This window comes from Acyrthosiphon pisum, chromosome A1 (assembly GCF_005508785.2).
Source record: "Acyrthosiphon pisum isolate AL4f chromosome A1, pea_aphid_22Mar2018_4r6ur, whole genome shotgun sequence".
Classification (NCBI taxonomy): domain Eukaryota; kingdom Metazoa; phylum Arthropoda; class Insecta; order Hemiptera; family Aphididae; genus Acyrthosiphon; species Acyrthosiphon pisum.
Window position 1 is genome coordinate 88,342,662 of NC_042494.1, and position 13,749 is coordinate 88,356,410.

General features: G+C 27.8%; 2 protein-coding genes across 7 annotated transcripts in view; both read left to right on the forward strand.

The window, feature by feature from the left end:
• Positions 1-4,309: 4,309 nt before the first annotated feature.
• On the forward strand, positions 4,310-6,491 carry LOC100161567 (the record flags this gene model as incomplete). The annotated part of the gene is given in 2 exon segments (XM_016805168.1): positions 4,310-4,360; positions 4,809-6,491. Coding segments are annotated over 2 exon segments (1,047 nt in total), but the record flags the coding sequence as incomplete, so codon positions are not given.
• A 2,664-nt stretch (positions 6,492-9,155) lies between these two features.
• LOC100165673 overlaps positions 9,156-13,749 on the forward strand; it is a 21,572-nt gene continuing 16,978 nt past the window's right edge. For 2 of the 6 annotated variants that reach the window (XM_001950609.5, XM_029487711.1), the window contains exon 1: positions 9,156-9,402. The gene's annotated coding sequence lies outside the window, so the exon portion shown is untranslated. The remainder of the gene's footprint in view (positions 9,403-13,749) is intronic. The other 4 variants (XM_029487713.1, XM_029487712.1, XM_029487715.1 and 1 more) reach the window with 2 other exon arrangements.

Below are 13,749 nucleotides of genomic sequence, written 5' to 3' on the forward strand. Positions count from 1 at the left end.
TAAAGGTGGACTGGGCTATCATATCACGGTATGTGGCAGAGTCGGGTTTTTATACTATAAATTGAAATATTTGTGGATACTGGAAGACCAAAAGGTCTACCCTCTAGATCATGATTTAAGAAGTCCAAAATACAATTATATGAAGACGTTATAAATTTAAAACTTAAGTTGCTCGAAATCTCAACATTTTCTTAGTATTTTTACAACTATGAAGCTAAAATAAAATCAATAAAACATTTTACTTTAAAGAAGACGTTACACTATATACGCATGTGTTGTCTCTAAGTGTGTCTTACAAGTGTTGTCTTGAAGATATAAAATTTATCTTTGAGCATTGTTAGTTTTTAATCGAAATAATCACTCTAATAAAAAAAAAAATGCAATTTAGCATTTAAAATGCTAAATAAGATCTGCTGAAATTGATACATACCTGTAAGACGAATACAATACATGCTGATAAATCATTAATACTTATAACTTTTACAATTAACATCCAATCATACTTTAAAGTTGTGATCACAGTTATTGTATTTACTTTAGATCATAATATACTATGAATGGGCCTATATCCAGATAATTTAAACAACATATTAGTGACAAGTATCTGACTAAGCTACGTACGCGAAGAGAAATGTCTTACATTTATTTATATGAATTGATATGTATCCATAAAAATGTCAGATACTCGTGGAATATATTATGTGCATCAAATTGTTTACACGAGTGAGCTGGGTATGGCTCCATCTATAGTATTAATTTATCTAAGCTTAAGGTGTCTACAATCAAAGAATCAACTTAATAATCAAACACTAAAGTTCGGCAACCAACTCAGGATCTTTTTATTCAAAGTGTCCCAGCGGCGTCATTTGGGGGGTGGGCAAGGTGGGTATTTGCCCCTGTCTGATTTTAAAAGCGGTCCGATGGGGCGGGTGCCCAGTTGTTGCCATTTTACCATTACTATATTTTATTAGCACAAAACATGCCTATTTTATAATATTTTATAATATTATTTTTTTTATCATTTTAAACATCGATTAGGTACCTGGTTCCTTATAAAAAATACTCTTTTAATGAGCTAATTACTAGGAATAGTTTTTCTGTTTAAGAATCTGGAGATTGTCTAGTTTGTATTTTTAAATATTATGAGTTCCTACTTTATAATTGTTTCTATATTTTTTTATTGTTTTCTAAAATGTATTTTCTTGTAAGCGCCAACCCCCATTGAATTTTTTTTTACCTGCACCCGCAGGTAAATGCTTTTTAGAAATAAAAATAAAAATTTAGAACAAATTATAAAATAGGGACACTGAAGATATCAAATTACAATCTCAAATTCTTAGACTGAAAAAACTGTGCTCCCTAATTAATTCATGAAAGAATGATTATTATGAGGGCTTCAGGTAATAGTTGTGATTTAATATTTAATTAAAATTAAAATTAAATCTTATAATAATACACTATCAAGAAAACACTCTACCTCACTGCGTGACTGCAAAATTGCAACATAAATATCATTATAATATATTTTATTATGATAACATAATATGCAATGTTATATATTTTATTCTAGTTTGTGGCAGATAATATTAATTTTTACGCAATTATAAATATATAGGTATTATATTTAAGACTAAGCAGCGATTAAAAATATAGTGTAATATTTTATGAAACTATACATTATTATGGCGACCGCTGGTCGTTTAATATAGTGCGCCGTGATTTAACAATAAAATTAATTTAATAATGAAATATTTTAAAACACACTACAAGACAAATACCTCTAGTTTTAATTTATAACCGGTATATTTTCAGAAAAAAAGTGAAAATTCAGAAAGTTGTAAGTACCTACTACTTTTCTATGACTGGTATTCAGCGCTTCTCTAACTCAAATTGTGTACACAATAATAGTATATTCTATGTAAATTATTGAATTATTAAGTTAGTTAGGTTAATTTAAATGGTGCTTTGGGGGGTGGGGAGGTCAAAAGTAAAAAAATTCCTTTTAGCTTGAGAAACAACAAAAAAAAAAATTAATGTTGTTAAATTTGAATTCAACGATATAATATCATTGTATAAGAAAAACGATTTTGAGCGAAGACGGTCAGTTAGCATATGATATTACTAAGTATATAATTTGATGATATTATTGTGAATAAAGATCCTTAGCTACATACAAGTAGAATATTTTAAAACAATTTTAACTACAAAATAATAATAACATTTTATACATTTTGTCAATATTCTAACTTTGATATCTTATAAAAAAAAATTGTGCATATGTATTTTGGATATATTTCAACTACTTTAATAATTAATAACATTATATCGGTAGCCTTGTATTAAATTTTCACGAATTTTTACCCAATAAATTTTATTGACAATTAATTAAAAAATCTAAAAAAAATTGAAACTGAAAATGTCTGTAAGCAGTTCAAAACGAGTCAAAAATTTTTTAAATTGTAATGCTGTATAGAAAATGATAATAATATAAACATTCGTTATTCAGTGAATTTTTCATGTATCTCCAATTATTTGTTTTAAAAACTTTTTTTTAATTTTCAATGCTTAACTATAATAGTTGAATATTTTATAAATTTAAAGTAAAGTAGTTGTTCAATTTTAAATTTGATAAATTTTTTCAAAAATCGAACTTTAAATGCTTATGAAAAAAAAATGTATTTTTAGTATTTTTCCACTGTCAGGTTAAGTATAACCTAACCTCAATATATTAGAAGCCTTGTGTTCAATTTTCATGCTTTTGGACCCAACGAGTAATATTTTATTGACATTTATAGAAAAAATTTTTTTTTTAAATCGATTAAAATTATCCGTGAACTGCTTCAAAAATGTAAAAATATTTTGAAAATTTATCGTGTATATAAAATGCTAACATAAACATTCAGTAAAATTTAAATCTATTTTGTCAAAATCCAATCAGGTGTAAAACTTTCCATTTTTCTTAATTTTAATTTTGTTTTTCCCTTTGACTTTGAAAACTATTGTGAATTTCCAACTTTGACCTCCCAAATGAACCAACAAGTTTCACTTTCCCTTCGAACAAGATACTGTTGAAGAAAATCGAACCTTTCCAAATAGAAGTTAGTTTAGTGAATTTAGTTGGTACTTTGGGGGGTCAAAAGTAGAATTTCCAAGTATTTTGCAAAAGCGTCGGGAAAAACAAATAAGAAAAATAAGAAAAATTGGGATTTTTATGCAAAACCAGTATTAGTTTTTTTTCTACGAATGTCAATAAAATGTTATTTGTCAGGTAAAAAACTTTAAAATATAATACAAAGCTCTAAATATATTGTTACGATGACATTTTAAAAATATTAAAAATCTAGTCACAAATTTTTTTTATAAACATTAATTATATGTGCGTGAAGTTGGCCCCCCGACATTGTCTAATAGACTCCGGAGCAATTCCAATATTTTGTAACTCATTTGTAACTATTTGTATCACACTTTTCAGAATTTGTAACTCTTTCCTTTGCGTGCTATCAACATTTTTCTGATGGGGGGCCAACTTCAGGTAGCCCCCCGACTTTGTCTTATCTACTCCGGACCAACGCCATTCGTTTGTAACTCATTTGTAACTATTTGTAACACACTTTTCAGAATTTGTAACTCCTTATTTCGGGCGCTGTGAAAGTTTTCCCGATGGGGGGCCAGCCCCCCGACTTTGTCTTATCCACTCCAGACCAACGCCATTCGTTTGTAACTCATTTGTAACTATTTGTAACATACTTTTCAGAATTTGTAACTCCTTATTTCGGGCCCTATAAAAATGTTATATTGGGGGAACTTCACTTGGTTTGTCTACCTTTATCAATAAAAAATATCTACAAGAAAGTTAAATTTAATTTTTATGACCGTTTGAAGTTATTTTACAACAAATCGCCCAGAATCGTTTTTTTTATACAATGATATTATATTATCATTGAATTCCAATTTAACACCATCCATTACAGTGACCCACTTGTTATGAACTTTACAGCAAAGCAAAACGCAGTTGCCCTCCTCTTTTTAGTTTGATTTCGGTTTTGATGTTGTTTTTGGTTTTAAATGGTATTTATATGTATTCCAAACCAGTAAAAAAGCTTTAAGCCTTGGAATTTATAGAAAATAATATATTATTGTATGTATAAGATTAAAATAATATTATACACTAATTATTTGAATTTTTTAAAGGAAAAATCTGGAAGGAGTCATTAATAAAATAATTGTTTGTGAATGAGCAATATCTTGGAACATACAACAATTGAAAAGTACCATGGCTGATTGCAAAAAGTATAACAAAAAAAAAATATATTTGAACCACAATTCTAAGAATGGACTTTTATTACTTATATATACAATGGTGAGTGTAATTAATACAAATTTAAAACTATAATTGATTAATAATGGAAATATTTTACTTTTAATGAAATATTCATAAATACTTTAATACCAAACATTAAAAAATTAAACCAAAAAAATAAAAAATAAATATTTTCATATTCAATAAATGATACTACCTACTCATGTTTAGAAGTAAATAAAAAATAATAACGTTATCTTATTAAATTAAATTTACTTACATATATGAACAATGAATAAAATAATACTCTTTGAATTGTTTATGTAGAGCCGGTACCTATTTGAGTTAAATCTACTATTTTACTATCTTACTAATTTCTTCAAAACTAGTTAGGAAAAAAAAATTAAATATAATATTTAGCAAAATTAAAATTATAATTTTTATGTGACAATATTATAATTACATACTTAAAATGTAAATCCAAAATATTAAATTATGCTTTCTTTAGGCTCTGATATTTGAATCCCATGGTACCACACTGGGGACGGAGTTAAACAATGAAATCTGCTCAGCTGCATGGACGTGCACCAAATGTACAATGAAAGCTCATTGCGCGTGGTCCTTAGGATATCAGAAGTGTGTTGACAACAATCGATCGAACTTGTCAAATTTTACAATCTACAGTAAAGAGAAGTGTCCACGACTTTCAGTTGTGACAAAACAAGAATATAATGATGAACTCATTAGTTTACAATACATTGTTAAGGTATCTAACGATGAAGTAGGTTTCATGAATTATCTTAAAGAAAGTAATTTATATTGCAATTCAACGACAATAGATGTTCATACGAAAATTATAAAAAATGACGAGATTATATGTTCAGCAAACATTTTGATAACTCACTTTAAATTGCACAGTGTGCAATCATTTACTGCATTTATTTATATCAAGTTTAGATCTGGCGTCTTGCACTTGGACAACATTGCCGACCACTATGTAACGTTTTATGAACATGAATGTGCCGAAAACAAGAAGGACGAAAACTGTGCGACTTGCGCGTGGAATGAACATTGCTTCGCATTCGTTAGATTCTGTTCGTCGAGAAACTCCTGTGAGGGTCACAATGAATTGTTCCTGTGGCACTTTGATAATGGAAAATCTTGGAATTCTAAGACGCGAGAAGTCAATAATCAATGTGCCGAAATAAACGTGACATCCGTCGATCCACTATCTGGGACGATAGCCGGTGGCACGACTATAACGATTACCGTAAAGAACCACTTGATATTTGAGGAGAACCGAACGGTAATGGTGACGGTGGCCGGAATGGTTTGTGCGGACCCCAGGACATCCGGACCCGAGACGATCACTTGCATCACGACACCACCATCCGATGACACAATATATATAGCACCATCCGGCCCGGTCTTGGTTAAGTACACGTCACATGAACGCGAGTTGATTATCGAGTCATCACAAAAATTTCACTACCTATTACGTTGATATTAGCGCCGGCACATCCCGTCTCGTAATTAACCTATATATTATTATGGTACAATTTTTGTTTTTTGTGTTTTACACAAAAATGGTGTAATAAAATTATTTAGAATTTTTAATTTACATTAGATACACATGTAATAATTAATACAATTTTGATGGCCTACAAACAACATAATATATTTTATAAGTTAAAAATATTTTGTACAAAAAACAATTTGTAACACATAAATCCAGAATGGATCATTATTATGTTACATTACTAGAGATAAAACGATGCAAGTTAGTCAATAAACTTGTTAAGATACTCTTTTCGATGAAAATTTCATCTATTCTGTATTCATGTCGAAGCTACCTATATGCCATTTTTTATTGGTCGGCCTTATACCTCATATTTATTATCAATGTTGGTAGGATAAAATTATTTTCTTTTGTTGTGGCCAACATTGTTATTTATCTCATATTGTATTTTGCCGCTCACCCGATTTGTTATGTCTTTTTTTGTACATTTCATTTTGGTACACACCAAACACTTATTTTATCTTTATTACAATTAATGTAAAATTGTTCTGTGTGGTCTATTTGACCAGAAATATTATTATTTTGTATTTTCATTTCGACGAGTCAATGAGACAAGTCATATTATTTATATTGAAATAAAGCCACGTCGTTACCAACATACCAACAGATAAATGTGAATTGTATATTATTCTATTATTCTGTGGGTGGATTTCTTGCGCGACGTGTGTATAAACTGTCAACACCAAAGTCCAGTATTTTATTTTTTCTCTCACTCCACTATTAATACCTTGTTACATGCATAAAATTATACTATCATTATTTTATTATATGAAATATAAATTGTATTACACGTCCAAACTCTACGTCGGTATATAAGTCACAGATTAGGTTAAACTATACCTGTTATGAGCTTAAGCTTATACAAATATCCAATAACACGTATATTACTTATTGTGCTATTGTCATATTTGTATGTTAAAATATTATTAAGTTCTTATAAAACTAGTCTAATTACACTTGTCAAAAACATAGTATTTATAACTTATAAGTAAAAACTTATTTTATACAATAAACTATTTGTAACACTAACAAATAACTCCAAGATGGAGTAATATTAGTTACATTACAGGCTGTAGTAAATTTGCACCAAAATTGACCAAAATATATACAACATATTGTGTAATTTGCACCATTTTTTTTAAAAATGCATTTGTAATTTGCACCAAAATAAGGATATGTAATTTGCACCATCCTCAGGTAATGAGAAATAGAAATTGTAATTTGCACCAAAATTAAAATCGATTATTTTGTCGATAGTATCTTGATAGTACCAACTTACAAGTTGTTGTACCTATATATTGTTGTAAGTTTATATAAAATCGTATTATTATGAATATAAAAAAAGTTAGCCAATTAAAATAATTATATGTAAAATTAAAAAAAACAAATGAACACATTATAGATTTCAATAAAAATATCTACAATTCTAATATAACTTTAGCATAGTTTTTATTTATAAAATAGCTGAGCTTATACACATATTGTTGTAATTTTTTATAAAATCGTATTATTATGAATACAAAAAAAAGTTAACCAATTAAAGTAATTTTACATATTATAATTAGCTATATAAACTTACATCAATATGTGTATAAGCTCAGCTATTTTATAAATAAAAATTAAGCTAAAGTTATATTATGATTATAGACATCTTTAATAAAATCTATATTGTGTATATAAATATATTTGTTTTTTTTTAAATTTTACATATAATTATTGTAATTGGCTAAATTTTTTTTTATATTCATAAAAATACGATTTTAAATAAACTATCAACAATATATGTATAAGCTCAACTAGTTTATAAAAAAAACTAATCTAAATTTATATTAGGATATAGAAACTTGTAAGTTATAGTATTGAGATACTATCGATAAAATAATCGATTTTAATTTTGGTGCAAATTACAATTCCTATTTTGGACTACCTGAGGGTTGTGCAAATTACATACCCTTATTTTGGTGCAAATTACATATCTTTAATTTTGCGCAAATTACAAACTCCCACATACAAGAGATAAAAAGATACAAGTTAGTTAATAAACATTTTAAGATACCCTTTTCGATGACGATTTCAACATTCAACTATATTCATCGGAACGGTTGTGCTAGATTATGTGCCAATCTCACACGGTACAGGGCGTGCTTACAGTACGTGAAAACACCTAACAGCGCATGTTCTCGAATGTTATACGGGTTTTTTTTGTCCGGATAGAGTCTTCTTAAGTTCAGTAACTTCAATGAGCGAACAACTTATAAACGTTTTCAACTCGGAAATATCACGTACTCCATTATTGCAGGTTTCACAAAAGTATTTCCGATTAAGACTAACTAAAGCAGGGATGGCGAACCAATGTCAAGCTTGCATTATTTCAGTGACACACCAATTTCAAATATAATTCATAATTTTTTTTTACTTCACTTTCCAAAAAAATAATTGATAATTTGAAACTATCTTTAACTTATTATTGGAATATATCGTAAGTTATTGTAATCTGTACTTTCCATTTCCTAAGCTCGTAAACGATTAGATTAGATTATCAATAAATTCGTTTTTCGCGTTTACGTACAAGCATAGGTACAAACAAAACGATCAACAGATAACAGATAGTTTCGGATACCTTACATGATGACTGAAAAAAAAAAAGTCTGCAAAGTTTCTGACACGCGAGACAAATAAAATCAAACCAAACATCTTGATTTGACACGCAGTTATCAAAAGGTTCGCCATCCCTGAACTAAAGTCTCTACATATAATAGGTATGTTATGCCACCATTTAGCGACTCATTTATCAATGATAAAATGATAAAATAAAGGGGGAGAAATTCATATTCACATAACATTGTTAGTCGCAAAATGGCGGCGTAGCATACCTGCACCTATCTATAATGCCCTATCCTAACCTAACCTGTTTTTTATTCCCTCACGAATAGGCCCGAATATTTAGTACAAAATATTAAATTCCATCCATCACATTTAATGGACTTATCCAGTTCAGTGAATATAACGGAATAAATGTTATAATTTTGATCATTAATTGACATTGTTGTGATTTAATATTTAATTATAATTTGAAAAAAATCTTATAACAATAACACTATCAAGAAAACACTCAACCTCACTGCGTGACTGCAAAATTGCAACATACATATCATTAAAATATATTATATCATGATAACATAATATGCAATGTAATACATTTTATACTAGTTTGTGGCAGATAATATTATATTTATAAATATATATTATATTTAAGACTAAGCAGCGATTAAAAATATAGTGTAATATTTTATGAAACTATACATTATTATGGCGACCGCTGGTCGTTTAATATAGTGCGCCGTGATTTAACAATAAAATAAATTTAATAATGAAATATCTTAAAGCACACCATAAGACTTTATACCTCTAGTTTTAATTTATAACCGGTATATTTTCAGAAAAGAAGTGAAAATTCAGAAAGTTGTAAGTACTACTATTTCTACGACTGGGATTCAGCGCTTCTCTAACTCAAATTTATTAGGTACGCAATAATAGTATCTATGTAAATTATTGAATTATTAAGTAAGTTAAGTTAATTTAAATGGTGCTTTGAGGGGTCAAAAGTAAAAAATTCCTTGTAGTTTGAGATACAACAAAAAAAAAAAAAAATTAAGATAAGGTGGGCAAGTGGATTTCGCTCTGCTGTATAGTAGGTTAAAAATGGTTACTGTAATGGATGTTGTTAAATTTGTGTTAGTATAGATGTGCAACTTATACCTAAAAAAACTTAATAATATTTATTATTTTGAATAATAAAAAAAAATGGTGAAAAAACTGATGGTGGTGGGGAGGGGGATCAAATTGTATAGTTTGCCTCAGGTCTGCTTGTCAGTTCAGCACGCCACATGGTGATATATAGAATTATTATTCATATAGAGTTGGCAATTTTAATGGGCAACGAAGTGAACGGGATCAGATATTTATATATATATATAGATAGATTATACCTCTGAGCAGAAGATAGGCTAATTTAAAAAGGGAGAGTACCAACCCCGGGAGGTGCTCAAACAGGAATTTTGAGATTTCCGATGGAAATTTTTGTTTTTAAATGGTTGCCATGGGTTTTGAAGCTATTATAATAATAATTATTGGTTGCCGGGAAACGAAGTGCACGGGATCAGCTAGTATTTTATAAATTTAAAAATAAAGTAATTGTTAAATTTTAAATTTGATAATTTTTTTAAGAAATCCATCTTTAAATGCTTATGAAAAAAGTTGCAACTATGTATTTTTAGTATTTTTCCACTGTCAGCTTAAGTTTAACCTAACCTAAATATTTTAGGAGCCTTGCATTCAATTTTCATGTTTTTTGACCCAACGATTTTATTGACATTTATAGAAAAAAAAATTTTAAAAATCGAAAACTGAAAATGTTCGTGAACCGCTTAAAAAGTGTAAAAATATTTTGAAAATTTATCGTGTATATAAATTGCTAATAATAAACATTCAGTAAAATGTTAATGTATCTATATACGGTTCTTTGTTTTAGAGTTACACCAAAAACCAAAATCTATTTATTTAATGTATACTACTATTAAATTCAAAAAAAGACATAGTTTGATAAATTATATTATATTGTACAATTATTAATAAAATGTCAGTTACGCGAGTGTTGTCTACAACCATTTTCTCCGTCTAACAACTTACAATTTTGTAATATTATACAATAATATATCGCAATAATTATCATCATTATGCAATTGTTCAGCCGATATTCATTAGGTTCGTTAGTTTTAATATTAGAGAATAAATTGCTTATTATTAATCAGATAGGAAATAACTAATAACATTGTCTGCGGTTGATTGGAGTTGTTTTTTCGATATATAAATTATATTGTGATTTTTTACATACTTATATCTAGTTTAACATTTTAAATATCATCAAGAAATTTCAAATAACATAGGTAAGAGGGTAATGCTTTCCTGTACATTAGATGTCTAGAGAGTCACTGTAATGCATGTGTTGAATTTGAATGCAATAATTATATAAAATATGAACTTAAAATAACTATAAAAAAAATCTCTGTTTATATATTATGTATTATATTTTTTGGTTACAGAATGAACATCTTATGTGGAACCTCGTTTTAAATGTTCTATCATTATCTTAAAAATTGAACATTTGATACAATTTTAACTAGTTACAAAATAATTTGTAAATTTTCATTTTGATACATCTTGTCAAAATTTGAAATTGAAATGCTCATAAAAAATATCTTGCCTACGTATTTTTAAAATTTTTAAACTGATATTTTAACAATGTGTGAATTCCCTGCAATGTATTCAATTCTCAATCATTTTAACCCGACAAATAAAATTAACATAATATTATAAACAAAAAAAAACTGAAATTGGAAATTGAAAATGTCCGTAAACGGCTCAAAACAAGACAAAATATTTTAGTGTTAATTTATAAAAACATATTCAGTGAAAATTGAAGTTCCATGTATCTAAGGTAATTTTTTTAGTATTACACAAAAACTAAGTTTTGTTGAAAAATAATTTTGTGTAAAAATATCCGTTTTTCCTTAATTTTGTTTTTGTTATTCCGGGTTTAAAACACTTTTTAAATCGGCTATAAAATACCCGAAATTTGGACTTTCTGAATGCACTATCTACATTAATTTTTCTATTGGAAAAGATATAAGTATGAACTATTAATGCGAATCATACATTTAAATTTACAATCCTTACCAAAAAAAATTTTAAAAAATTATAAATATTTAAGTACAAATAATTTACAGATATCGGGATTTTGAAGAATTTTTGACATAATTAGAATTTTAATTATTATGAGAAAAAAAGGTGCAAAAAAATGTGGATCTTTCATACATCTCAACATCTACTATAACAACTTATTAGGAACATGGTGTTCATTTTCAAAGGATTTCGACCCAAAGCCAACAATTCTATTGACATTTAAAAAAAAAACTTATACCATGCATATTTAATGTATCTTATTTTTATAATTATATGTTACTAAAGTGTAAAATAAATATTTTTATTTTTATTATTAGGTATATTAATAATTAATTCTTTGGAGGAATGTGAAACATTATTATTATTATATATTTTTTTTTAAGTTTATTATAACTTAAATCAGCAAACGCTTTATTAAAATATTAAACTTTGAATATCAATTAGGCAATTATTGCAGGATTCCAAAAGTATTTTAGATAACCATTTTTCAAAGAAAGACATTCACTCAAGAACAGACCCGAATATATAGTATTATAGTATTAAATTTCATACATTAGTTGTATCCAGTTCAATGAACATTAGTTGACACTTGACGACATAATTGTGAATTAATATTTGGGAACCCCTGTAATATAAGTTTAAAATTATATATTTTATTCTAGTTTGCGGCTGATAATATTAATTTTTACGCAGATATACATATTATATTATCTTACATACAAGAATAAACGGCGGTTGATAATATTATTAATTTATATGTAATTAGAACATTTTATGAAGCTATGAATTATTATTTTTTTTTTTTTTTATTTTATCCCGCGGCAACTTAGGCCATTGGGAGGGGGGAGGTACTGTAAGTTTGGAACAGTAGGTGTGTTACACGTGGGTGTATTTTTGGCAGAATTTCGATTGGAGCACCCGTAGGTTTCTGCCATGTCCCGGAGTGGGGGATGGCGGCACTTGTTGTCCGGACACCGTGACTTGCCCGGAGAAAAATGCCGTCCAGTGGCCGAGAGTCGAAACCGCGACCAGCAGCGGCGCAGCCGACGCGTTAGACCGCTCGGCCACCTCGTCCCCCGCTATACATTATTATTTTGACCGCTGAGCATATAACAATAAATTTAATTTAATAATCCAATATTATGTAACACACCATGTTATCATTCTAGACAATTTCTAGTTTTGATTTAGAAACAGTGTTTTTTTTCCCAATAATAACTGAATATTCAACAAGTAGAACAAATGTTTCTCTAACAGAAATTGTGTACAAAATTGTGGTACCTATATATGTGTATTATTAAATTAATAAGTTAGTTAAGTGAATTTAGTTGGTACTTTGGGGGGTCAAAAGTAGAATTTCTCAGTAATTTGCAAAAGCGTCGGGAAAAACAAAAAATAAAAATAAGAAAAATTGTGATTTTTATGAAAAACTAGTATTAGTTTTTTTCCATGAATGTCAATAAAATGTTATTTGTCAGGTAAAAAAGCTTGAAAATATAATACAAGGCTCTAAATATATTGTTACAATGGCATTTTAAAAATATTAAAAATCTTATATTCACAAATTTTTTTATAAACATTTAGGGTTCATATATGTTGACAAAATATGTAAAAATCACGAACATTTTCATATTGAGTTGGAAATTCATAAGAATTATTCTTTTTAAATCTAAGATTTGAAAATGTAATACAAGATTTCTCATAAGTTTGTGTACCTTTTTCAAAAAAAAATGTCTCCAAGCAAGTCAAGTTACATTTTTATAAGCGTTTGAAATTCATATTTTTACAACATTTGATATTCACTCGATTTCTCATGTAAAGATTTTCTTATTTTGTTGTAATTAAAAAACGAATGACTGTAGATACTTGAAAATTTCACTGAATGTTTATATTAGCATTTTCTATACACGATACAATTTTTAAAATAATTTGACACTTTTTGTAGTTTTTTATTCTATAAATATCAAAAGAGTTTTATCTGTTTGGCCAAAAATTTTAAAAATGTAATACAAGGCTCCTGATATATTGTTACTATAGCAGTTGAAAAATATTAAAAATCCACAATTTTTTTTTATAAGCATTTAAAGATCGGATTTTGACAAAATTTATCAAATTGAAAATTGAAAAA